The 24,095-nt window shown below is 44.0% G+C and overlaps 1 protein-coding gene across 4 annotated transcripts in view; it reads right to left on the bottom strand.

Annotated features, from left to right (window-relative positions):
* Positions 1-24,095, bottom strand: part of slit1a (slit homolog 1a (Drosophila)) — an 88,058-nt gene that overhangs the window by 2,764 nt on the left and 61,199 nt on the right. Inside the window, exons 10-37 of one of the 4 annotated variants that reach the window (XM_085182454.1) lie at positions 21,970-22,041; positions 19,156-19,227; positions 18,997-19,068; positions 18,583-18,726; positions 17,531-17,694; positions 16,491-16,514; positions 13,458-13,602; positions 13,230-13,304; positions 12,985-13,128; positions 12,757-12,900; positions 12,505-12,671; positions 11,679-11,811; positions 10,048-10,116; positions 9,386-9,457; positions 9,209-9,280; positions 5,673-5,744; positions 4,216-4,379; positions 3,996-4,120; positions 3,801-3,898; positions 3,581-3,720; positions 3,347-3,440; positions 3,118-3,255; positions 2,787-3,015; positions 2,555-2,685; positions 2,260-2,453; positions 917-1,205; positions 619-830; positions 1-522 (exon numbers count right to left, since the gene is read on the bottom strand). The exon at positions 1-522 is cut by the window's left edge and continues 2,764 nt beyond it. In XM_085182454.1, coding sequence (XP_085038580.1) covers positions 284-522; positions 619-830; positions 917-1,205; positions 2,260-2,453; positions 2,555-2,685; positions 2,787-3,015; positions 3,118-3,255; positions 3,347-3,440; positions 3,581-3,720; positions 3,801-3,898; positions 3,996-4,120; positions 4,216-4,379; positions 5,673-5,744; positions 9,209-9,280; positions 9,386-9,457; positions 10,048-10,116; positions 11,679-11,811; positions 12,505-12,671; positions 12,757-12,900; positions 12,985-13,128; positions 13,230-13,304; positions 13,458-13,602; positions 16,491-16,514; positions 17,531-17,694; positions 18,583-18,726; positions 18,997-19,068; positions 19,156-19,227; positions 21,970-22,041 — 3,694 coding nt within the window. In that variant the 3' untranslated portion in view covers positions 1-283. The remainder of the gene's footprint in view (positions 523-618; positions 831-916; positions 1,206-2,259; positions 2,454-2,554; positions 2,686-2,786; positions 3,016-3,117; positions 3,256-3,346; positions 3,441-3,580; positions 3,721-3,800; positions 3,899-3,995; positions 4,121-4,215; positions 4,380-5,672; positions 5,745-9,208; positions 9,281-9,385; positions 9,458-10,047; positions 10,117-11,678; positions 11,812-12,504; positions 12,672-12,756; positions 12,901-12,984; positions 13,129-13,229; positions 13,305-13,457; positions 13,603-16,490; positions 16,515-17,530; positions 17,695-18,582; positions 18,727-18,996; positions 19,069-19,155; positions 19,228-21,969; positions 22,042-24,095) is intronic. The other 3 variants (XM_085182456.1, XM_085182455.1, XM_085182457.1) reach the window with 3 other exon arrangements.

The raw sequence follows: 24,095 nt of genomic DNA, 5'->3' as shown, positions 1-24,095 counted from the left end.
CGGATACAATGGTTTGCTGCTGTTGTCGCACCTACGTTGTTGCCCGTGATGTTGGTTTCTCTGTTTTACTGTAGGTCAAACACCCTTAGAAGGGGAGGAAATATACTATTTTACAAACACTGTTGTCCATAATATATAGATAGAGGTTTTATATATATTCTTTAATATCTCTCTTTCTTTCTCTCCCTCACTTTCCTACTGTCTTCTCTTTCCTTTCTTTACTTCCTTTCTTTCTTTCCATCTTCTGCTCGTCAGCAGCAGCGGGGAACGGGAGTGAACTGTGCTACATGCAGCCCACGCAGCCGCACTTGATGGTCTTTTCCACCTCCTCGCTGAAGGTGGTCCCATCGCTGCATTCGAAGGTGTATTTCCGACGTTTCATCCTCTGGCTGGCGCAGCAGGCCCCTGTGTCGCAGGCTCCAGTGCACTCCACCCAAGACACCATGCGTGTCGTCTGGCAGATAGCATATCCCCGCTGGACCTGGTAGAAGTCTCGCACAGGTTCCCCTCTGCACTCAATCTCTAAATAAAAAACAATGGGTAAAAAAGTTTTTAATATGACTTGTTTTAAAGTCTTGTTTTTCTTTATCACTACAGACTAACATGCACAAAACCCACCTGCATCACAGAGTTCTCCGGTATAGCCACTTTCACAGTGACAGTATGCATCTCCTGTGTCTGAGATCTGGCAGCGACCATGTTTGCAGGACAGGTGACGGCAGGGGTTAAACAGCTCCCCTTGTTGGTTACACAGGGCTCCGCGGTAACCCTCTGCACACTCACAGCGGTATGACTGAGAATCCAGAGGGATGCATTTTCCATGGACACACCTATTTAAGAGGCAATAAACTCAATAAATATAAATATAAAGTTTAAAAACTTGATCCACCCTAAGCTATTCCATTTGCTGACATACTTGCTGCCCTGGCAGGGGTTGCTAGCAGGCTGGTCACAGTGCGCCCCGCTCCAGCCTGGCTGGCAGTGGCAAACGGGTCCTTGGACCCCATCAGGTTGGCATATGCCATGTACGCAGTAGATCTTCTTGCAGGGCTCGCAGCCCGGTACCACGCCAGGCTTCATCTGGGTCTTGGTGAAGTCCTGAAGCTCGTTGTTTATGTACAGGTTCTGGATACAGCCATGGAAACTGGAGCTATTCTGGATCTGCCAGAGACGGAAAGTGCCCGAGTGCACGTCCACCGGCATGCCTGGAGGAAGGAACGAGAGAAAGGATGGTTATATACAAGGACGTGCATACCGAGTCACACGCACAGACAGCTAACACAGGGCAGGTATGAGTGTAATGGAGACTGATATTTTCAAGCACGTGTGTCCCAGCAGTGTGTAAACCACTTCTCAGATTAGTATATACAACTGTTTTTTGTTGGGGGTTTTTAAACTAATTTTGATTTTTTTTTTACATTTGCACTATAAGACACATCATCCTTGAAATGGGGGACAACAAAAGGGAGAGAGGTATGGAAAAAAAATTCTCCTGTAGTTTGTATGAATGAAGAACAGCACTTCACAGCAGGAAAAACAAACAGCACCAAGTCTGAGCCACTCCTGATCCGATATGAACCCACAAATGGGGGCTGAAATGCAACAAATCTAAGGTGTAACTTTAAAGGTTTCTTTTTTCAGTTTGAAAGTCTGATTCTATCAAGAGTGGCTAAATTACATGTAAATTATGCAAATGAACCACCATGTGCACCATGGGAAAAAAATGCATGCAAATACAAAACTAATCTGAAGTCGAGACTGTGTGTGGTAGTTTGATTATGATTCTAACACTAGATGGCGTAGTTCACACACTATAAAAAAGTGCTTGAAGGACAGTCTATAGAGAGATGCATTGTGTGTTTACTCTAAATTATGATCTATTATTTTTGAGAATGACATTCCTTCAGCTGTGTGGTGGTTAACACATTTGCAAGGGAAAGGCTGTGGGTTGTACTTCAGCCTGAAGGGCATCTGGTGTAAACCTCTGTTAAATCAAAGATGCAGTGCTACCTGGTTCAGAAGAAGCTGAACGTAGCTTTACTTTTGAGCTTCCTGTTCATGACTAAAAAAATGTGTGTGTGTTAGTATTCAGGTTTATCTGTATTTTTTCTAGCAAACACAGTCATGACTAAAGGTGGGATGAAGTGGCTAGAGGATAGGGTTGAAGGGTTGAATGGTTGAGGGAAAGGAGTGATTCGGGTGGTGACAAAGCGAAGGGGGAGGGGTGGTGATTGACAGTAGTGTAGTAGTTAAGAGTGCCTGCAGAGGAGGGAGGTGTGTTCTGGAGAGGGCCCCTACCCCCCACGTATAGTGGAGCCTCCCCGTTGATGGGCCGCACTGCCCCAAAGCTGTCCATTGTGGTAGGGAGACCCCCGTCAATGGACAGGTTCACCATCTGGTCAAAGGTCACCAGTTCCACTGTGTGGAACTGACCATCGTTGATAGTCTCAGTACTGGGAAAGGAAAACACAGATTGAAGATATACAGTACAGTCACTGAAGTGAACACAAAATGCTACGTGCTCATCAGGACTGAGCGAGCAGTGGCACCTCACCTGTATATGGCATGTCCTGGCTGACTGCCGGGGTCATAGCTAACCTTGACATGACCTTGATAGAGCTCCACCGCCATATGATCATTGTCTCCATTGTACAGCAGGATACCATTGTCCTCCGCTGTTGATACCTACAGAGAGATCATTTTTGCATTGGGTGTTCTAGTTATTCAGGCTTTAGCACAGAAAGGCGGTGCCAGCACACTGAAATGGTAGAAATGACTCCACATACTTGTAGTGTGATGTTAGCTTGAGGCCAGTTCTTAAGGTCAGAGAGCAAGAGGTAGGAGTCTCTGTCGATGAAGTTGACGCTGACCAGCTTCTCACAGCGTGGCCCTCCAAACTCGGGAGGACACTGGCAGAGGGCGCGCCCACCTCGCTCCACACATGGGGCGTTGTTCTGGCAGTCGGCCCGCTCGCACAGTGACAGTAGAGATGGGGGAACCTCGCATAACTGACCGCTAAAGGAAGACAGACAGTGAGGGGATTTTTAGGAGTGTGATCTGATTAAAGCAGAAGAAACTAAGAAGCCAAAAATAATGGCACACTTGTCCTCTCCTCACCTATATCCTTCAGGACAGATGCACAAATATCCATTTAGCTCGTCCACACACTGAGCTGCATTCTGACAGCGATGCTCCTCGCAGTCATTATAGTCTACACTGCAGTCATCACCAACATAACCAGGAGAACACACACACCTGCAATGCAAAAATACAAATATAAATCGTCTATTTCTCAACATACAGCTTCAGAATTGATTGATCTGGTGCTTCTGGGAGTAAAACATACTTGGGTCCAGAGGATGTGATGAGGCAGGTAGACTCGTGTTGGCAGGGGCTCCGACCGGGGGCACACACATCTTCCATTTCTTCACACATTTCACCTGCAAAAAGGCAAAAGTTTTAGAGAAGGTGGTTAACGCAGAGCAGAATCATATTTATTATAGCATAAAACCTTCTTTTTAACTGATATTTTGTTACTGTGCAGCTGTTTCTTGATCTTAACTATGTTGCATCTACTAACCTGTGTAGTAGGGGGGACAAAAACAGGTGTAGTTGTTGACACCGTCGATGCAGGTTGCTCCGTTCTCGCAGTCGTTGTCATCGCAGTCATCGATATTGGTTTCGCAAGTCGGGCCCTCGAAGCCCAATGAACATGTGCAACTGTGAAAGCAAACAAATCCATCTCATCAAGTTCTGTCTTTGATTAAGATTTAATTCCTTTCCTTCACTGATTTCCTCACCTGTACTGTCCCTCTTGATTTGCATCCATTCGGCAGGTTCCTCCATTGGCACATGGGCTGCTCACACAGGCGTTCAGAACCGTCTCGCAGTTCTTTCCCTGAAACACAGGCCAGACTAAGGGATCTGCCAAAAATGATGCTACTCACGTCGGTAACCTCTTAACTGAAATTCACATAGTTCTAGATAGTTCTTACCTTGAATCCTGGAGGACAGCTGCACCTGTAGATCTCCACCAGGTCGCTGTGGCAGATGCCATGGTTCTGGCACGGACTCGACAGACAAGGGTTACACTTGGCCAAAACTGCTGTGTCCACATCACCTAGAGGAGATGCCAAAAAGCTTATATTTCATTTTTTTACAGGTACAAGTGACCAATGTAAGAACAAAATTCCTGGGCTGAACACAATAACTTACCTGAACATTCAAATTTCTTTGCAGGTGTAGTCAGCAGAAGTTTGCCCTCCATGCCCTGAGGACCAGCACAGCGAGCGATGCCGGGCTCTTTGTATCCAGTCTTGACCCAGTCCGACAGCCAGCGCAGGTGACAGTCACAGTACAGGGGGTTGGCACCAATTGCCCTGAAAATTCAGAGATCAGTCATTAGTAATCAGTGATTTAGGTTCTTTCAGTATAAGTCTACCCACTGTAGTGCACTCTGTCACCAGCAGGTGTCTCTACATTCTCATATAAAGTAACACTCACTTAAAAATCAACTTGATGTCCTAGACAAAAAAATCAGAGCCTCCCTCAGAATAAAACAGCTCTAAACTTTAACGCTCAATGCCACTTTGGGCCATGCATTATCAGGAGGAAAGCTGTTCAATTACAGGCAAAGGTGTGAACAGAAGGCACTCTTAACTGCTTCTGTCATGGTGGTCAGGAATCAATGGCGCTCTGTCCTCCCGCTGGATGCACAAACACTCCTGAATCGATGCTGTTCCATTACTGCGGAACACAGGCTCATCTTTCAGGCCGAGCCAATAGCTGACACCTGACATCTGCTTACATGAAAGCCACTTGACTGTGACTGTGGATCAATGGCTCCCCTCCATCCCTCACTTCGCCCCATTTTCATGAAGCCTCAACTCTTGCTCTGCTCTCCACGAAATGTCTTTGTTTAGTTCTCCCTATGCTTCCTTCTGCCAGAACTCCAGTGTCAAAACTGGAGGACACCTACAGATTGACAGATCTATCTGTCGTCATCATCTTTTTTTGGCTGCTCCCTTCGGGGGTCGCCGCATTTGATGCATCTCACCCTATATCTAGCATCTCACCCTGTCCTCCTCCTCTGTCACACGACCCATCTGCATGTCCCGCTTCACTACATCCTACCTCCTCCGTGGTCTTCCCCTCCTGCCTGGTAGCTCCATATTCACGATAAGTCTATCTATCTAATAGGCAGATATGTCTACTGATCAGCAACTGTCACGAAATGATGTGACAATTTATGCTGGATGGCAAAAGCCATGCACAGCCAGACGCCCAACTCACACAAAATTGCAGACAAATAAATAAACACTGAAGTCCACAGACCATGAAAGATATGTGTGTGCAAGTCAGTGAATGTTTGTGCTTCAAAGATGTCACACAGGGAGATGAGAGAGCAAAGGGGTCTGTGTGTTGCTTGAACCGCAGGACTGCGGCTGATTAAGGGAGGGCTCGTCTCATGCAGAGCCGACCAAAGAGGACAACAGACAGCCCGCTGTGAGCCACACTCTGGCTGTGTGTGCAGACGGCTCCTGTACCTGACAGTGCCTGTGTGTGTGTGTGTATGCATTTTTGTGTGCAGCTACATGTATGTACACTTAACATGGTAAATGCAGATGGTAATGGTTCTGGAAAGGGCCATACAGTTGTGTGTTACTACTTACAAATGGGAAAGTGAGGACACATCATTGAAGATGCCATCGGGAAGCTCTGAGATTTCATTGCCATGAAGAGACCTTAAGGGTGAAGGGGAAGGAGAGGACAAAAAGAGAAAATACATGAAGACATCTGAGCACAGAAAGAAAATCTTACTATTAGAACAAAGTTCAAAAGAAGATTTACTGATTGGTCAACTGCCAGAAAATCAACTAGTTTTTGATTTGTTAAAACACACTAGTATCATTTTTTTAAAAAGACAAGTATTTGAATGAACTGTCCCTTTTCAGTATTTATAACGGTGCCCCTGTGTCCAAATGGTAAAGCTATATTTTTTTCAAAGTAAACCAAAGAGTCAGTATATTAATTGTCAGTGCTGGGTTGATTGCTTTCCAACAAACCGAAACCAGAACTATCAGGAACAATGGCGCAATGTTGTCTTGGCATTCTAAATGAGCGGGAGGTGGTTTGTGTTTCTGGTAGAGCCATGTGCAGCTGGCAAAGATACGAGGCTCTGTACGTCTGGAAAAGGCTGGTGTCAAGTTTCTATGCGTGTCTGGCTGGCAGGGCCAACAGGGGTATAGAGTTGGGGGGTTAAAGAGAGTTGTACCACATGCAGGACAGTGTAAGTGTGTGTGCAGACAACGAGGAACAATTATGTGCTTGCATATTTGGGCACATGCATTAATATTAATCCTGGTGTGTTTTTGCATTATTTTGAATCTACTGTTATTTTCCTTGTTCTCAGACTGCTACCAAGGTTGACAAGCCTACATGGCTTAATGGCTACATGATTGATGGTCATTGTAATCCGCCAGGTCATTACCACCTCTAAACCTCAGCTGACCGCAAGCTAATGTTACCACAGCTCAGTCCACAATAACAGTACATGACACATCTGCTCTCTATGCCTGGATGAAGAGAACTGATGTATAAACAGACTCTGAAAGTAAACTGCCTCCTTTGTTGGACTTGTCAATCACGGTGAAACTGCGGAAGAGTCAGAGGAAAGGATGCGGAGAGGGAAGTTGGTCAGTGTAAGAATACTAAATACTAGAGGAAAAATATACAGTGTAACCTGCCTGAGACAACACGCTAATTGGCCTGTGTGCCGTGGAGAATGCTTATTAGTGTAGAGCGCGTAGGTGGGTTGTGGTAGTCGGAGGATACCGAGGGCGTAAAGCCAGCAGCAGTGTGCCAGTCAGGGAAAGATCTCATGGGAAAAAAGGAGCCATGGAGTCTCCAGGAAGAAACTTGATCTGCGCTCCTGCTAACATTCTCTCTTTTTGACTTTTCTTTGCTACGGCTGTATATCATTCTGTCAATTCACGTTGCTTATGCCAACTTATCTGCAGCCCGATTCCTAGAATGAAACCGATTGACAATGCGATGGCTTATGTCTACACAGAGTGTGGGAAGTCTGGTTCTGTGAGCCACATGTCTGTTTTGTTTTTGTTGAAAGCTTTACATTCATTGTTTTTTTCCTTCTCTTTTCTTTCATATCACATTAATTTCTTACAGGTTGCTACTCAAACCCCTGCGGGCCACACCCTGGCGGTGTCTCAGCTCACTCACCTCACACCTAATACTCAGCAGGCCAATTAGAAGCGTATTAATCTGCAGCTTAAACCACAACCACCATACAAACACACACACACACACGTGCGTGCACACTCACACAGTGCCGCTTGCAATCACACCACATCCATGCCAGCCTCAGACCCCTGGTTTGTTTGAAGAAGTGAGCGTTAATGATTCTTCTCCTCTTTTACTGCTGTGTAAAGCCAAAGGTGCAGCTTTATAAAGGCTCTGGCACCTCGGCGTGCGCGACTGCACATGAGCGCGGCGCTTTTGGCATCTCATTGTGGTTTCCATGAAGCTTCCAACTTTGAACTCTGAACTTTTTGTGGAGTCTGAAAGTTTAAACTATTAAACTGAGCTCATTGTCGCTCGAGATTTGCTGCACCCCCCACTGTATTTCTAAGCAAAGAAAGAAATGCCACAGCTCCAATTGACATTTAATGGGAGGCTTATGATTGATCACACGGGCAGTAAAGACATCAAAGTTTTCTGCTTCACTTGGACTCCCGTCTGAGTAAGACAATAAGGTAGCCCAGACAGTCTGTGTGTATATATGTGTGTTATTGTATATAGTTCTGAGCCTGTGTGGTGTGTGTGTACGTGTTGGTGGCACTGAGGGAGGGCCTCACATGGCGTCTAGCATACTTGTTCAGGGGAATTTCAGAAGTAAAGGTGGCGTGAGTGAGTAACAGCAGAAATAACGGACACACAGCTTCATTAGAGATCAAAGCTCTACGCCTGGCGTAGCGACGGCGGCATCAGCTAATGATGGCCGAGCTTCACTCTCATTCTACACTAAAAGGGCTCTTATGCTTTGTGTCTCGTAATGATCGGGGGCTTTAGTCGAATCCCACCGTAAAAAGAGGCTTTGTTGAAGCTTTGTTGTCACTAATAAAAAGTGTGCCTGCTATGAGCACACATGGAAGGCTGATAACTGCACTCCCTCACACAGGCACCCAGCCAGTAGATGACAAACATTTAGACTATGCATATACGGGCATCAGTGCGCACACAGAAACACACACACAGACACACAAATAGACATTGGCGTGCGCGCGTAATCTCATAAGGAGTGCTGCTTGGCCTGGTCTCAGTTTCTCCCTTTGCAAAACTAAACTGTACATTCGAGTTAAAGCTTGAGGCTTCGAGCTGCTGTGCGCTTCCAAAGACTGGTTTTATTTCGTCATCTATCTGTCGAATGCATTTACGATCTACATCTCAGTTATTTAGCAGACCGATTCATCCGCAGGGAGCCCATGGTCACTGAGAGTGCACAATCAAAGACTTCATAACTTCATAAAAGCCCAGAGGCAAAGTCAAAACCATTACAGCTAGCGGGGCAAACATTCTCCGGCAATCAGAGTCAGGGTGATTTTGTACAGTGGGATGTGGGAGCATGTGTTTGGCCCTGATGGTGCAGCAGTGATGAGCTCGGGGCACTTGAAGGTGAACAAGCAGACTGGGCAGAAGTCTGAAGAGGAGGTGGTTAGGAGTGGGAGCTGGAATAACACTGCTATTTCCCCCCACAGCTGCCATCTAAACAGAGAAAATAGGTCGGAGTTTATGTGTGTGTCTGTGTGTGTATTCATAAGCTGTCATAACTGTTTAGACTGTGTTTCATTCCTCTGGAGTCAATCAAACATTCTCAGCATCTGCTTGCACCATCTCTGTAGTCAGTGCAGGCTGCAAAAATATCCTCCTTAATAACTCATTTAGCCTGAAAGTAAGTCCTGTCTTGTTTTAGAACACTTCTGTCAAAATGACTTCAAATGTTCTCAGTGAGCAGAATGAACACTGTCCTGAAATGATGTGACACCAAAGAAACATTTGATTTTTCATGAGGAAAAAAGTGAAACACTCTCATAGCACAGGCAGTATACATTCTGTATTTGAAAAAAAAAGCACATATATAACACAAATAGTACCTGCATGCAATTCATCTGAAATATGAAAATGAACTCACAGCAGTCGAAGTGAGTGCAGTCCACTGAAAGCCATTTTGGGGATACAGCGCAGCGAGTTATAGCTCAGAATTCTGCAAAGTAAGATTGTCACAAGTGTCAAATTGAGGTAGAATTAAAACAAAACTTTTCTAGTTGCAGATAAATTAAAATGACAGTCAAGGCTGGTTAAGACTTACAGAGTGGTAAGCTGACTCATGTTAGCGAAGGATGAGTTGGTCAGAGAGTTTATCTTGTTGTTGCTCAGGTCTCTGAAACGTAAAAAAGGAAACCATTCACCATACTGATGAATACCAGGGGTGTCAAACATAAGGTCCGGAGGCCAGAATTGGCCCGGCAAAGACTCCAATCTGGCCCACTGGATGACTTAGGAACAAGAAATTAATTTAATTGATTATCTATTGCTTAATTTCCCCCCCAGAAATTAAGCAATAGATAATCAATTAAATGACAGTAAAGGTCTTTCTTTCTTTCTTTCTGTGAAAAAAGACATAATAAACTGGATATTTTCTGTGAATTAACAAGAACTTTCTGTTTTATAATTACACAACAGTCAAGGCAATGAGCTACCAGATCTTTTGCTGTAATTTTATAAAGCTGTTTCTTAGACTTTAGGTTCAAAGAGTCATTCTTAAGCAACATTTCTTTGTGTTGTAGAAAAACTGACATACTTGAAATTGCACTTCTTTTTATGGCATTAATATATCTCAAGGATTAAATGTGCAGGTAAACACAAAGGCTTAACATCAAAGCTAGCTGTATGTGGCCCATGGTGTAATATAAGTTTGACATCCTGGATCTAGGCCTTGTAATTGAAGATGTACGCAGACAAAAAACTTACACCAGCTGTAGGTATTTGAAGGCAGACAGTTCCTTTGGAACAACACTGAACTGGTTTCCATCTAGATACCTGGACAAACAGACACAAATAGGTTTGTAATGAACCAGCAGGTGCTATCATTGAAAGATAGAACAGCTACAGCAGACTGAAAATATTTACCAGCACTATTTCTTAATGTATTTTCAATCTAAGATTCAACTGATCCACTCATGGCTCTGGTAACCAGTTGGCTACTGTGCTGACCTAGCTTCTGGAGGTGAATTTTATGGAGGATCCACATTAACCAGAATATTGGGATAGTGAAAAAATGAATAAAAGAGAAATCATTATCAGTAGCTGATGATTACAGTGCAATCCCTGTTTTACTCTTCCACACACTATTTAACTGCATCAAAGCCTGCTCAAACAGGATTGTTAAAAAAAAGTTAGAACTTCAATCAGTCTACAAATGAAAACCAAAAAGCTTCTGGTGTCAGATTCTGCATATTCATGTACAGATATCTGCTTACAAGGTTTTAACACAATGTTGCTTGTCAAGACTAGAAGTCAAGCATAGCAAGCATTCCACAGACATGCTGTTTAAGTAGTCCCATTTCACAGATACTGGGCTAAGAATCACTTCTACTGTGAAAGAGTGACTAAGAAAAGAAGACAAATGTGTTACTTTCAGTGAATTTGCTTTTTTCTGATTTTCCAGTTTAACAACAATTCCTAAATGTGACCCGGCACTTTTAAAGTGATGTACAAACCCTTGTGTTTGTGTGGGCTATGCAAGTGAGTGATGTATACAAGGTGCACAACCACCCTCCTGATTACCAACACAAAGTCCTACTAGTGGTGTGTCACTTTGATAAATGGCCGATTTAGGGCCTGGTCCTTCTGAGCAGAGCTGCAGGCTCCTGCTATTGTTCTTGACTGTACACAGGGTGGGAGGCACAGGGTGCGTGGGTGCGGGGAGGTGGGTAGTTAGGAGGCCTTTGGGTTCAGTGGTAATGATAGGTAATGACGGTGCTGAGGACACTTGGGATAATGATGGAGTAGCAAACTCTCCAGATGACAAGATGAAAGCCCAGAACAGAGGGGCACACCTGGTCACACCTGCTGGGACAATGACAGGCCTTAAGGCTTGCACAGCGTGTGTGTGTGTGTGTGTGTGTGTGCCTGAGTTGGTCTGAACCACTTTAAGCATTATTGGAAAGTTCCAGACCTATTCCATTTCCTCCCCTTTCCATTGAAAACTGCTCATTAAAATGTCCTGTTGCTCCCCTGTGCTCCTGTGGACAGGCTTTTGGCCCTCACACAAATATTCACGCACACACACAAACACACACACTAATCCTTGGCTCTGAGTGTGAGAGTGACATCAGTGCTAGCCCTGAAGGCTGTGAGGAACATAGAAGAAGAATGTCTGAGAGAATAACTACAGGGTTTATTGACTCCTTTCCTATTCCCTAAGTGACGCGATGTGTTTTCTTTGCCCCTGCTGTTAACACTTATCTTTTTTAGAGGCTCATAAAGTCCACTTTATGTTTGTTTTTTAATGATCTTCCTTGCTTTTAAGGAAAGATGAGGCGAAAATAATACCCGATAAATATAAATGCAATTGGAGCAATTAATTCCAAAGAACTCACAGTTCCGTCACATTCCTGGGGATGCCTTTGGGCAGTGTGTGAAGGTGCTTGTTACTGCAGCGCACCACAGTCTCCAAGCATGTACATTCACTGGGACACTGGGGCCGAGGCACACAGCTTGTCTCCTCTTGGCCTGGGATAAAAGAAGAGAGATATGAGAGAGGAAGACAAAGAAAACATGACCATGAGGGCAGACGTAAATGGAAACAAGCCAAAAAATTGCTGTTTTTTCTGACAAAAAAACCCCCAAACTTTAGATAGAGTAAAAATAGAAAGCAAACCGAAAGACAGCACAGCATCACAATAAATTAAACCTGATAAGGCATTGAGAAAATAAAGAAGGAAGAAGTAAAAGATGTGTAAAGCACAAAAACAAAAATTAAAACACAGAAAGAGAAAGGAGACTCGCTAATGTAGTATTGACCAGCAAAGGCAAAGAATGGAAGCTGCCTAAAGCCTGAAGACAGGTCTAACAATCATTCAGGTGCAAACAGGGTGACTGATCAATAAAGCAAACAGCTCAATAGCTCCACTCAGCATTTCATTGATCAGCAGCTTAGGAACTGCTGAGTATCAATCTATTCAGTAAACAAAAGACTCAAACAGCAGTGGCCATTATTTGAGATTATCTCAGAAACTTTAAACAGCTCGTCTTTATAACATACTATGGGTTAAAATCTTCATCAGTCACACCCAGGTTAGTTTCAAACACAGAGAAGGATTAACATATCCTATTTAAGATGCTTTTCTCTTTTCAAGCAGGGAAAAACTCCACTTACACGGGAGCTGTGGTATAACGTGAAGTAAAGCACTCAAAGCAGCCTACCTTCCTCACAGCGGAAGTCAGGCAGAGCCACATCCTGGAGCGGGATCTCCTTCAGGAAGGCAGGACGCTGGCAGCGAGGGTTACCTGTTACAATCTTCCTGCTCCTCAGCCAATCACCTAGCCAGGCCAGCCGACAGTCACAGTTGAAGGAGTTGGCCAGTAAGTTACTGGGAGAGAGTGAGAATAAAACAGACTGTGAGAGCAATAAAACCTAAAATTAAAGCTAGGCGTGTGAGTGTGGCAGGATCTTACAGAGTGGACAGAGTCTGGAGGGTGTCGAAGGCTCCGGGTGTGATTGTGGTCAGCTGGTTGTCATACAGAGACAACAGACGGACGTTGTGAAGCCCTGTGAAGCTGTCATTGTGGATACAGCTGATCTTGTTGTTCCTCAACATCCTGAGGACAAAAGAAATGCACATTAATTAAAAAAAAACATCAGAAACTTTTCCAAATATGGACAAGTATGGGGTTGCGACTCACAACATTCGCAGTCCCTCAAGGCCACGGAACATCCCACTTCGAACCGAGTCCATCTGATTGGCTGTGAGGTGAAGCTCGTTGACAGAGGACGCGCCTTCAAATGCCCCATCCTCAATCTCTGTGATCTTGTTGTTGCTGAGGTTACTGTGTGTTTGTGGGGGGAGAAAGAAAGCATGTCAGAGAATTAAAAGCAGCACTTACTCTTTAGAGAGTGACTGCTGAAAGGTAAGAGGATTTCTACTTACATTTTCTTCAGCTGGGAAAGGTTCTTAAAAGCTCCAGTTGCTTCCAGAGTTGTAATCTCATTGTTGTTAAGGCGGCTAGTGGGAATAAGATTGAAAGGTTTAATCATTCAGACGGAAAAATCCATTCAAATTCTCTTTAGATATTCACTGTGAGTTTTAAAATTTGATTCGTCTACAACTTCAGCGCACAACAGATTCTTCAAATACTTTTTTTTCTTGTTTGCTTACAGTTCGGTGGTGGATGCGGGTATGTGCTCGGGGATTTTGGTGAGCTTAAGGTTGGAGCAGTCCACAACATTCGACTCACAGCGGCACTTGGGAGGACAGACTGGATCACTGTTACATGCATTGTTCAGATGGCTGTCCTCTGTGCCTGAAAAGGAGAAAAAATAGACATTGTTACGGCTCAACATATAACATGAGTCATTCTTCCAAACCAGCACAAGTGCCTTCAATCCCATGATGTTTGCTGTCACGCATGCGCCCCCTCAGCAGCTGTGTGTCAGCAGTTTGTCCTGTTGTGACCGAAGAGGAGACTTCCCTACTTTAGGGTACCTTAGGTGCCCTATAGAGCATCCTGCAACCCTCCTACCATTGATAGGAGAAGATGAATGGGTGAGTTACTTTAGAGAGAGGTGATGGAGCATTGGGGTGAAAAGAGAGAGGATTTGGACAGCCAGCTTGAAGCAGACCACCCAAGGGACAGAGGATGAAGGAAGAAAGGAGGAGGAGAGAGGCACAGGAAATGACAGGTGGATTTGAAGGAAAGGAGAGAGAGGAAACAGATGCAAAAGGAGGAAAAGAAGAAAGACGAAAGAGAAATGAAAGGTGAGGGGCGGACGTGCAGAGAGACGCCTGTCCTGATAGAGCAAGAATGAGGCAGCGAGGGGAATGTGGGACGTTTTCCTGCACCTTCTCTGTCTATGAATAGATGTTACGTGCCAAAAAGTGTGCTTCAAGTTACATCATGGCTGCTCAATAATGAAAAAGCACTGGGAGCTACTTAGAACAGTGTGTGTTTGTCTGTGAGTGTCTATTGTGCCCCAGCGTCTGTGTATGTATGCATTTATACGTGCATTTAGAGCGTATGTGTGTATATGTTCCATTTAGAGGGAAAAAGCCGGAATTTGTTTTAGAGCTTTGTTTTGTGTCCCATTCCCCTTTTGCATGCTCACATCAGTGCACCATTCTGCCTGAGGTTTAGCGATGACGTCAGTGGAACCGCACGGGGCACCCAGACCACAGTCATGAGCAGGAAAACCTCAAACAACCAGGACAAAATCCTACAATTGAATATCAAAAATCTGTCCAAACAAGACCTAATCCCAAAACCTTATTGCTGACTTTATTAGAATAACTTTGGACAGTGACAAAAAAAATTTCCCAGAAACCAATTCCTCTTGTTGCTTGTGCAAAAAACATTTTTTCTGGAGCTGTGTCACTTCTCAGTGGCTCAGCGGAGCGGAGGGTGTAGACAGACACGGTAATGCTGGTCATTAAGGAACTTTTCCCTCGCTAGGCCAGACACAGGAAAAGGCATTTCCTGCAATGGAGGAAGCAATGAAAATACAGCACAGAGCTTTGATCTCGAGGATGTAGAGGAGCCAGGGGAGAATTCGTGAGCCTGAGTCATCGTCATCGTCACAAGTGTCGTGGTGGTGACACTTTTACTGTCAGCAAATTTACACGAAATCAGAGAAAATAGAGGGCAGAGGGATGAGGTTTTTCCCTCTCTGAGGTGCAAAGTGACTCATCGCTGGAGTTGCAGAAGTTCTCATAAATCTCTGCAACTCGGCCCCCATTATCAAAGTTACTGAATTCCCATGCTATCAGTGATTTGGATGTGTGTTTCCATTGTGGAAGCTTTAATTGTTATCAGTCAGGAGAGGGTTAAATTCTTATTAATCACGTTCTGCTTTGATCTTCTTTCTGCTTATATAGGACTCCCATTTGTTCTCTAAGCCAGTGCAAGCTTTATCTCAACTTAGCACACAAAGACACATTAATTTCCAGACACGTACACACAGATATACAAGTGTAGACAATGAATCATCCAAGCATACGCAACCCCACTAAGGCACACGCACATACACACACGCAGACTTTGACACACATCACTGCTCCTCCCGGTTATTTTCTTGGAAGTGCTCTTGTTAAGAGGTCCGGAAACATCCGCCGATAGGAATCTCAGTCCTCTGGTGGGCTTTATTTTCTTTAGCTTTTACTGATAGAAAGGACGCACTTTCTTTCCCCCTCTGTCTCGCTCCCTCGGCCTCCTTTTCTGTCCCTCTCTGTGACTGACTGTCTGTGCTAATGCCAAAGCAAAGACACATTTCCTTTGGACTATCTGCTGAGACTGTTAGGGAAACAAAGTTGAGACGAAACAGATGCTCTCACACATATATATCACATTAAAATTCACACATAGGGGCAGTAACTCTTGGGCGCTATTAGGTATTCTCGTGTGCACTTTTATCTTAAGTATCTCAACAAACGGCAAATTTTACTTGTCACTTTAAAATTGCCAAAGTTTCTTTTTTTGGTTGTTATTTTTGAAACAGCGAAGGGAAAACTGTTGTCCAGACAATATCTTCTTAAGGAAAGGCCTTGCTTATTTCAGCAAGACAATGCCAAAGCAAATTTTGCACAACACGACCTGCCCTGCTATCCAAATCTATCAACCAGTAAAACATTTTGTGCTTTATGAGACAGGAATAATGACAAAGGAGGCCATAACCTACAGAAATAGTAGATCAGGAAAGAGGAGGGAAACTTTTTGCTTTTAAACCTACAGCGATTGCCGTCTCCAACTGCCAAATGCTTACTGCCTATTTTCAAAAGAGGTGATGCAACACAGTTATAAGTGCTGACTTATTTTGATATTTCAGAGCATGTTGCTAAATCAAATTCAGATTTTTCATAAAAAATTGACATTTCCCACACCAAACATTTGGCATTGTTTTCTGTTAATTACATAATTTTAATTGGCAAATCACTGATTCCTACAATACTTCCACATGAGTTTGGCTAACCTGCATGTTCATATCTAGCATGATCATCTGAATGCTTGCTGTTCTTTCTGACTCAATTATAGCATTTTTAGAAATGATTGCAAATATACAAATTTTTTTTTCCTTTAATTTGTGGAGAACTTTGTTTAAATGAATAGTAAGCAATGGAAAAAGTGATGCTGGTAGATGGCTGCAGGTGGAAAATTAGAGAAACGACAATGATAGGGGTGAATGTTTACAAGCCACTCACCTGGGATGACGTACTGCTCTTTGGCTGTGATGGAGAAAAGAAAGAGGGACGGATGTCAGTGAGACCAGTCTGGTCTGCATAGCTTTGGCACTGCTATGCTTCATATCAGTCATATATAAAGTTTATATATGACGACACATGATTTAAGGTTTATGACAATTAAACAGAGAAGCCTAGGACTATCTCTGTGTGGCAATATGGAGACACTAGTAACAATGTAAAAAGGTGGTAAATATTTGGCTGTTGCTAAGGAAGGGTGACATGAGGGGAAAGAAGGAGACGGTGAGAAAGAAGGAAAAAGTCAAAAAGGAAAAAAAAAAAGGAAAAACAAAGAGAAAAAACACATGGACTCCCTTCTCCACCAGATCGAGTCAAACAAATGAGTCTATAAAGAAGTGTGAAACCTCAGCAGGTCAGGATGCCAGACAGCGTAGCAAAGTGTGTACACACAATGGTGGGCACACAGTGGAGGGAGTGGGAATGGTGGAGTCTGGCTAGTGTCATGAAGAGGAGAGAGAGAATAAGGGGCCATGAAGGAAACATGAGCCCGGTGGGTAGTGAGCAATGAAGAGAGCAAGAGGAGACAGAGGCTGGTAGGGATGGGAGCCTATGACTGGCAAAGGGCAGGGGAATGGTGGGCACAGGCAGAAACTCTAAGCCCTAACACCAGCCTGGACTGGTGATCTCAGCTCACTGCGGTTTGAATGTGAAACCAGACTCACGATGTGGTATTATGCAGGGAAAGTGGAGAAAGAGCAAACAATCCCTCTCTCCTTGGCCCCAAGTTCATCTGGGCAGATATTGATTGAGTAGCAGCAGCACAGCAAATGATAGGCAAAGTAAAACCTTCTGCCGGGACTGATCGCTCATTGAATGCGCTATCATGGAGGGATAAAAGTCACTCCAAGCAGAGAGAAAGACAGAAGGTCAGCGAGGAACAGCATGAGACAAGTGGCATAAAAACAACAAAGCCTGTCTGAGAAATAGAGAAGACCAGCAGGGATGAATTTCAGCAGAGTGACACGGAGCCACCGGCCTACCAGAGCAGCGGAACTTCTTGCTCTTTATTTGCCCGATGCGTTTGTTTGCGAGCCGCCGTGGGCTGGCGCAGCGGGCGCCGCTCGTCTCGATCGGGTTGGTGCGCAGGTAGTCGGCCAGCCACTTCAGATTACAGTCGCAAATAAATGGGTTCTGGGCCAGGTGACTGGAAAAAAGTTGAGAGAAAAAGACGAAGAAAGGGAATAAATACATGAAAACTGATGTTCATGTTTGGGCACAGACTCTCACCTGGAACCACAGAAACACATACCTGAGCAATAATTTAAGATTAAGACTTGAAAAACACATTTATTATCCAACCAGACTGTTTCTGTGTCATTTGTTCACTTTGGAAGACATATAATAGAACTAAATAGCGCTCTCTGAGTAGTGTTTTGTAGCGGGAAAAACAATCCATAGCTGATTTTGTTGTTAACTTCGAGCAGCATCCAGCTTACGTAGCCAGTCTGGGGATGCCAGATAGAAACGCTCATTGTGCACTTCCATCCCGTATTTTCAATGCAAGTGTAAAAACAAGCTTGAGACACTTTAATACAGTGCTGTTTACGTTTGTGTGTATGTGTGGTGAGACAAGCCATAGCACCATCATCATCACCACTATCAACCTCAACAGGTGTTTCTATGACAATGAGAAAACCTTATGCTGTATATTTTAGATGCCCATCTGGTGTCTGTATTGATAGCAGTGTTTGTGTTGCCTTGTTGCTCAGGACAGAAAAAAGGAGACATTAATTTCAATGAATTGGTGTTGTCTCCGTAACAGTGGTGGAAAGACTGGGTGTGGTAGATGTGCTGCTTTTGATCTCTATCTAGCTGGAGAAGCTGTGTGTGTCTGTGTGTGTGTGTGTGTGTGTGTGTGTCTGGGTGTTTGTGACGATGATAGATTTACTCACCTCTCTACCTCCTGATTCCATTCCTGTGTTATTACACAGACTTGCAAGTAAACAACTCCTGTGTTGGCTCATGTTTTATGGTAACGGATCAGCATATGTCAGAGAGTGTGTGTGTTTCAGTGTGTGTGTGTTTCACTCACAGGGTCTGTATTGCTCGTAGTGAAGTGAAGGTGCCCTTGGCGAGGGTTTGGATCTTGTTGTCATAGAGCGATAGCAGCGAGAGATTCTGCAGGTCCTGGAAGGCATTGGCACGAACGCAGTGAATCTTATTGGCATTCAGCAACCTGAGAGAAGGGGGAAGAAAAGAAAAGTCAAAAAAAAGGAGGGAGGGAAGAAGGAAAAAGCAACTTGTCAGAATTTTTTTATGTATTCATTCATTATACATTCCATCTAGAAAACTATGCATAGGAACAAAGTTTATTTGAAGGTTATGACTTCTTTACTGAGTAGGAGTACAGGGTGCCTGGTATTGAATATATGCCCGCAGAGTGTCTTGTGTGTGTGTGTGTGTGTGTCTGTGTCTGTGTGTGTGTATGTCTTTGTAATCCACTTACAGAAGTTGTAATGCGTAGAGGCCGTCAAACACCCCCTTAGGCAGGTCGGTGATCTTATTTCCATACAGCACTCTGCAAAATCACAACACAGACTCGCTTTAGTCAGAATATGACAGCCCAGTGGCTCCTCATGCACAAGCTCAGCTCGGGGCTACTTACAAGGAGTTGAGGGACCGCAGCCCCTGGAAGGCATCAGGAGCTATCTCTGAGATCTGGTTGTTGCTCAGATCTCTGTGTTGGAGAAGAACGCATTAAAATTAGTCAAGGAATTTGAGAATTTGGGAAAAAGGCCAGTTTCCTCTTTTTATGAAAAGCCTGACTCCTTTGAAGGTGGGGCGGATGCATGGCCCCTGCTTCTCGCTGGCATCAAATATAAGCAAACGTACTGCGAGCTGGATGAGGATGACTTCCAGCTTTCTCCCATATTTAATGGTGCGTCTCTTCAAGGGAGCCTTGGAGCCAATCAAAACATTTACTTGTATTATTAGTGGCAAACAACCATTCTTCTGCTGCGTTGCTATGTGTATGTGTGCATGTGCATGTGTGTGTGAGAGAGAGAAAGAAAAATTAAAAAAATGTGATGCAGGGCCAAAATCCAAAGTGAAATACGGTAGACTGCCTCTGAACATAGCTGTTGCTAATAGGATCCACAGGCCTCTCCCCACAGGATAACCACTAAGCCCGTGTGTCTATGTGTTTATGTGCGTGCATGTCTGTGTGAATAAATGCAACAGTAAACGAGGAACAGTGGGACAGAAAGGGAGAAAGACAGATGGAGAGACAGAGTTAATGGAGTATGTGGACTGAACTCGAGTCGACTGGATACCTTTGAAGGGAAATCATCATGTGGTGAAGAAGAGGGATATTTTCTCATTTGGGGGTAACAGTTAAATAAGTGCCCATTTGTCTTTTTGCAAAGGACTGAGGTTTCCTGGAAATGAAAACGCAGCAAAGGAGCCAACATGTGCACTGGTGTGTGTCTGTAAACTCAGACACTAGCGTGTTTGCGCATGTGGCGGTGAGTGAGGCCGCTTACTGCATCCCTGTCTAAAGCGATGGTTCATGTGTAGGTCATTCAAACTGGGACAAGGTGAGAGAGAATGTGTGGGGTTGACATTTACTGGAAGAAAAGGACATGCAGGGTCAGCACAAGCGGCGCACAAACCACGAATAGCAAACGCTCAGACAAGTGCACAATGGCCTTTAAAAAACTTTTACTCAGCTGATTTTGCCTCTTAATTAAATATTGAACCTCTCTGAGTGAGTCATTTTCCAGAAAGCCCGGTTAAGATTATATGATGAATCTGAAGAGACATTCATCATAATGTATAGATGCTGTCTGCATACTGTGTGCTCAGGGTGTAGGACATAGGACTGGCCTAGCCATTACGACTATATAGCCAGCTGAATCAATAGAGCCTCTAGGGTCAACAAAGATACGTAACCATGCATTGTTGTTGCTAAAAGCAGAATGAGCAGCAGTAGCAGGTCATGTATGTTAAGAAGAACAGATCAAGACCACTGATTTAGATACATTTTGTCTCTGTTTTTGAGGCGTTCAGATTGGGTTTGGCACCTCTAGAAAAATCAGATAAATATGCCACTAATAGGGATGGCTGTAGCTCAGGAGGTAGAGCCGGTCATCAGCTAATCGTTGGTGGTTGGGTGCTCCAGTCCCCCATCTTTAGTATCCTTGGGCAAGATACTGAACATCAAGCTGTGTCCAGTGGAGTACGAATGTATAGTTATAGAGACGCATACCGCATTCGCTTGTTTGAATGAGCTATGTTGTACAAAGTGCATGAGTAGAAAAGCACTATATTAGTACCATTAATTTCCTGTAAGTCTGAGCTTAGGGTAGGGTCTCTTGTGCTTGTGAATCGCTTTGAACTGCATTTGATTTGTTTGAGAATGACTCTGTCATTAAATCTTCAGTGATTAGTTGCTTGAATAGGATGTAAGTTGCTTAATTTGTTGCATTTCTGTACCAGGTTCAAGTTTTTATGCATTTGTTGCATTTGTAATTCAACAAAAAACCCTGCTTTAATTTCTATGTATATCTTTAAATGGTTGTAACAATATTCAGTTAAACATAATGACTTTTTTCTTGTTGCTGATCTTACTGTTAATGCAATGCCTTTTTAGTTTAAGGGATTTATTCAAGCTTAACATAGACATTGGACACACCAGATAGTCTGGTTTGTCATTGCTGACATTTTTTCCAATATATAGTATAGCCTCAAACAAAAAAAATAATTATTTTTAGTATAAAATATAAAATATTTTGGGGATTACCTTGGAGTTACATTAAGACAGCAGCTGCTTTGCTCTGTCTGCTGCTCTCTGTTCACCTCATCTGAACTTCAAACTGTCCCCGGGGATGGATGATAAAACCATGAGAATTCCTTTAAGAAGGACAGAAAAACTCCCTGACCTCCGGTTTCCTCCATCTCCCTGCTGCTATGTCAGTCAGATCTGGTGGTGTTGGAGGTACGGGTTTGGCTGCTTGGTTGTGTGCTGGCTAGTTGGCCGGACAGCTGGCTCAACGGGTGAAAAACCACTCCGTGTTTAACTGCCCGCCTGTCACTGTTCAGAGAACGAAGCCTCAGCCCTCATTCCAACACACTCTCTGTCCCCTCATCATCATCGTCCCAGCCGGTGGTTTGCAGTTTGCCCACGCAGGCACACAACACACACACTCAGACTGGACACAACACTAACCAGGGGAATACCAGTATATAGCACTAAAAAATGAGAGCTGTTATTACGCTCATGTAGGATGTGAGTGCTTGCTTTCCACGCCACCAGTCTGAGAACAAGAATTTGTTCTTAAGGCACAGACAAAATAAATACTTCATGCTCCCTGGATGTGGAATGAGAAGACCGCCAATTGTCGCTTCTTTTTCCAGCCCTAAACTTCTCGTTCTCATCTGTATTATTTAGCCCTGAGGGTGAGTGTACTGATGTACTTACATCCTACGCAGTTTCTTGTAGGGAGAGAAGGCTCCGGGTGGAACAGACTTAATCCCATTCTGCTCCAGACGTCTGAGAGGAGAGAAGTGGAGAGGAGAGGAGAAGAAGATATAGTGTTATTTAAACAAACAATAGAGTTCTCCATGTTAACAGAGTTGAGTAATCACCTCCGACCCTTAGTGATTGGCCTGATTATATTAGTGGAGATCTATTCCCCAGCTGTAATAGGTCCAGGCATGTTGGAGTCATAACATCCTCAGAACCAATAAACAGTGTGAATGCTAAAGTGCTGAGGAATAGGACTGGAGGGGAAAATGCTCGGTCTTGGTTTGTGTGAGAGTGTTAAGGCCTTTTTAAAAAAAAACTAAAAGTCATATTTCTTTGTGAGATAGCATTTACAGTTTCCAGCACTTATGTTCTCATATGTGATCCTGAGATCAATAATGATCTCACTTGTTCTTGTTAAATTCGCTGTTATCCTCAGGGTGTCTGCAAAGTGTCTACTGAAACCTTTGCAGCAGGGTGAAATATTGCTTCTTTGAGTTTACTTTTTCCTCTGAGCCTAAGAGCTGCTGAAGTAAAGTTGACAAGGAAAGCGCTCGGAAAAAAAATCTTACCATAAAACAACTGTCAAAGAATGAAATTAATACACAGACAAACATACACTTGGGCATGTAGTACAGAGCAGTAACAGACTCTAATCAGTCTCAGATGTGCCCAGGGAAATAGACATCCCATTAGAGCGGGTATGCATATGTGCGTTTCAAACTGCTACTTAGGACCCAGCTAAGTCCCAGACCAATTCCCTTGTGTAACTGGCAGAGGGCTGTTTATCTGCAGGTCAGTTCACAGCTTTTAAAACTGTCCTTACCAAGGCTTAGCAGGGCCCAGAGGGAGCCAGCTGCAAGCCTGTCTGGTTGGTCTACCATTCTGCCTCCCAGCAGAGGGACTGGCTGCAGACCATGAGGCATGGGCCTGCGGTGGGCGGGCAGTTACGGCAGAATCTAAAAATCATTAAGATGCTATTTGTCACCGCAGGGAAATGAGAAATATTTTAAAATCTGCAAAACTCTTTGGCCAAAGGATGGCTGTTGATAGATTTAACCATCACCTTCTTAAGTATGTGACTTCTTGGCGTGCAACCATTTCCACAGGATTTAATTACTCCGTTAGAGGCATTTCAGATTTACTACATGCCTCTTAGGCCTTCTGCATTGCTATGTTTATTTCTATCCATGGGGGGTAAATGTTTTGTTGGGACATTAGCCACAACAGTTAACAGTTTGGGGTTTCCACATTTTTTTATTATTTTTTTGGGTAATCAAGAATCTTTCCCCTTCAAAAGGAGTGGCCTTTAAGGAGAGATACAGAAATCCAACTGACATTCTCAGGATAGCAGTGATTCCAGACCACAGATTCCTGTGGTGGACATGCTCTCTCTGTCTGTTTTTGTCTGAATGTCCCAGGGAGTCTGTGGATTTAGAGAGGAGTGACAGCACTGTGGTTCCTCTGCCCTCACCATGCGGGAGAGTGGTGGGCCAAGTGGCTTTAGCGCCTTCTCTCATCAACCAGTCTGTCCGACTGGTCCAAACCAGTCTGGCACTCTACATGATGTTTGTATGTGTATGTATACGTCTGCTGTGTATAAGCATGCCTACATGCTGTGGTATCCCGGTGTGTTTCTCTGAGCCAGACAAGGATATACACACACTGCCTGCCTGACAACTTTTAAGCTCTCACATTGTCACTCCTTCCAGATCAATATGTGGAAGCGACTTAATCCCTGCAATCAACACAGGAGCTACTCCGTCCAATTGGCAGACAGGAAAAAAATAAGATAGAATCTCTCAGAGTTGCCAGTGGACAGACGATCAATGGTTCGCATCCAATTTATCAGGCTCAACATTTGTATGTGTGTCTGAGTTTGTGTGCGTTCTCTTGTTTGTATCAGTCTAATCAATGTTCTTCATCCTTTTCATTAGGGCCTGGGCATGGTTTTCATTAAGGGGAAACACATTATGCCTTTGGGTATTCACCCAGTGAGTGCGTGAGTAAGAAGTAGATGGCAGAGCCATAGCGGTGTGGATGAAAGGCAGGGGGGAGAATTTTATGGCAGCATTCACTCA

Source organism: Neolamprologus multifasciatus, chromosome 13 (genome assembly GCF_963576455.1).
Source record: "Neolamprologus multifasciatus chromosome 13, fNeoMul1.2, whole genome shotgun sequence".
Classification (NCBI taxonomy): Eukaryota; Metazoa; Chordata; class Actinopteri; order Cichliformes; family Cichlidae; genus Neolamprologus; species Neolamprologus multifasciatus.
Note: the sequence above shows the minus strand (reverse complement) of the source record. Positions and strands in the feature narration are given on the sequence as shown.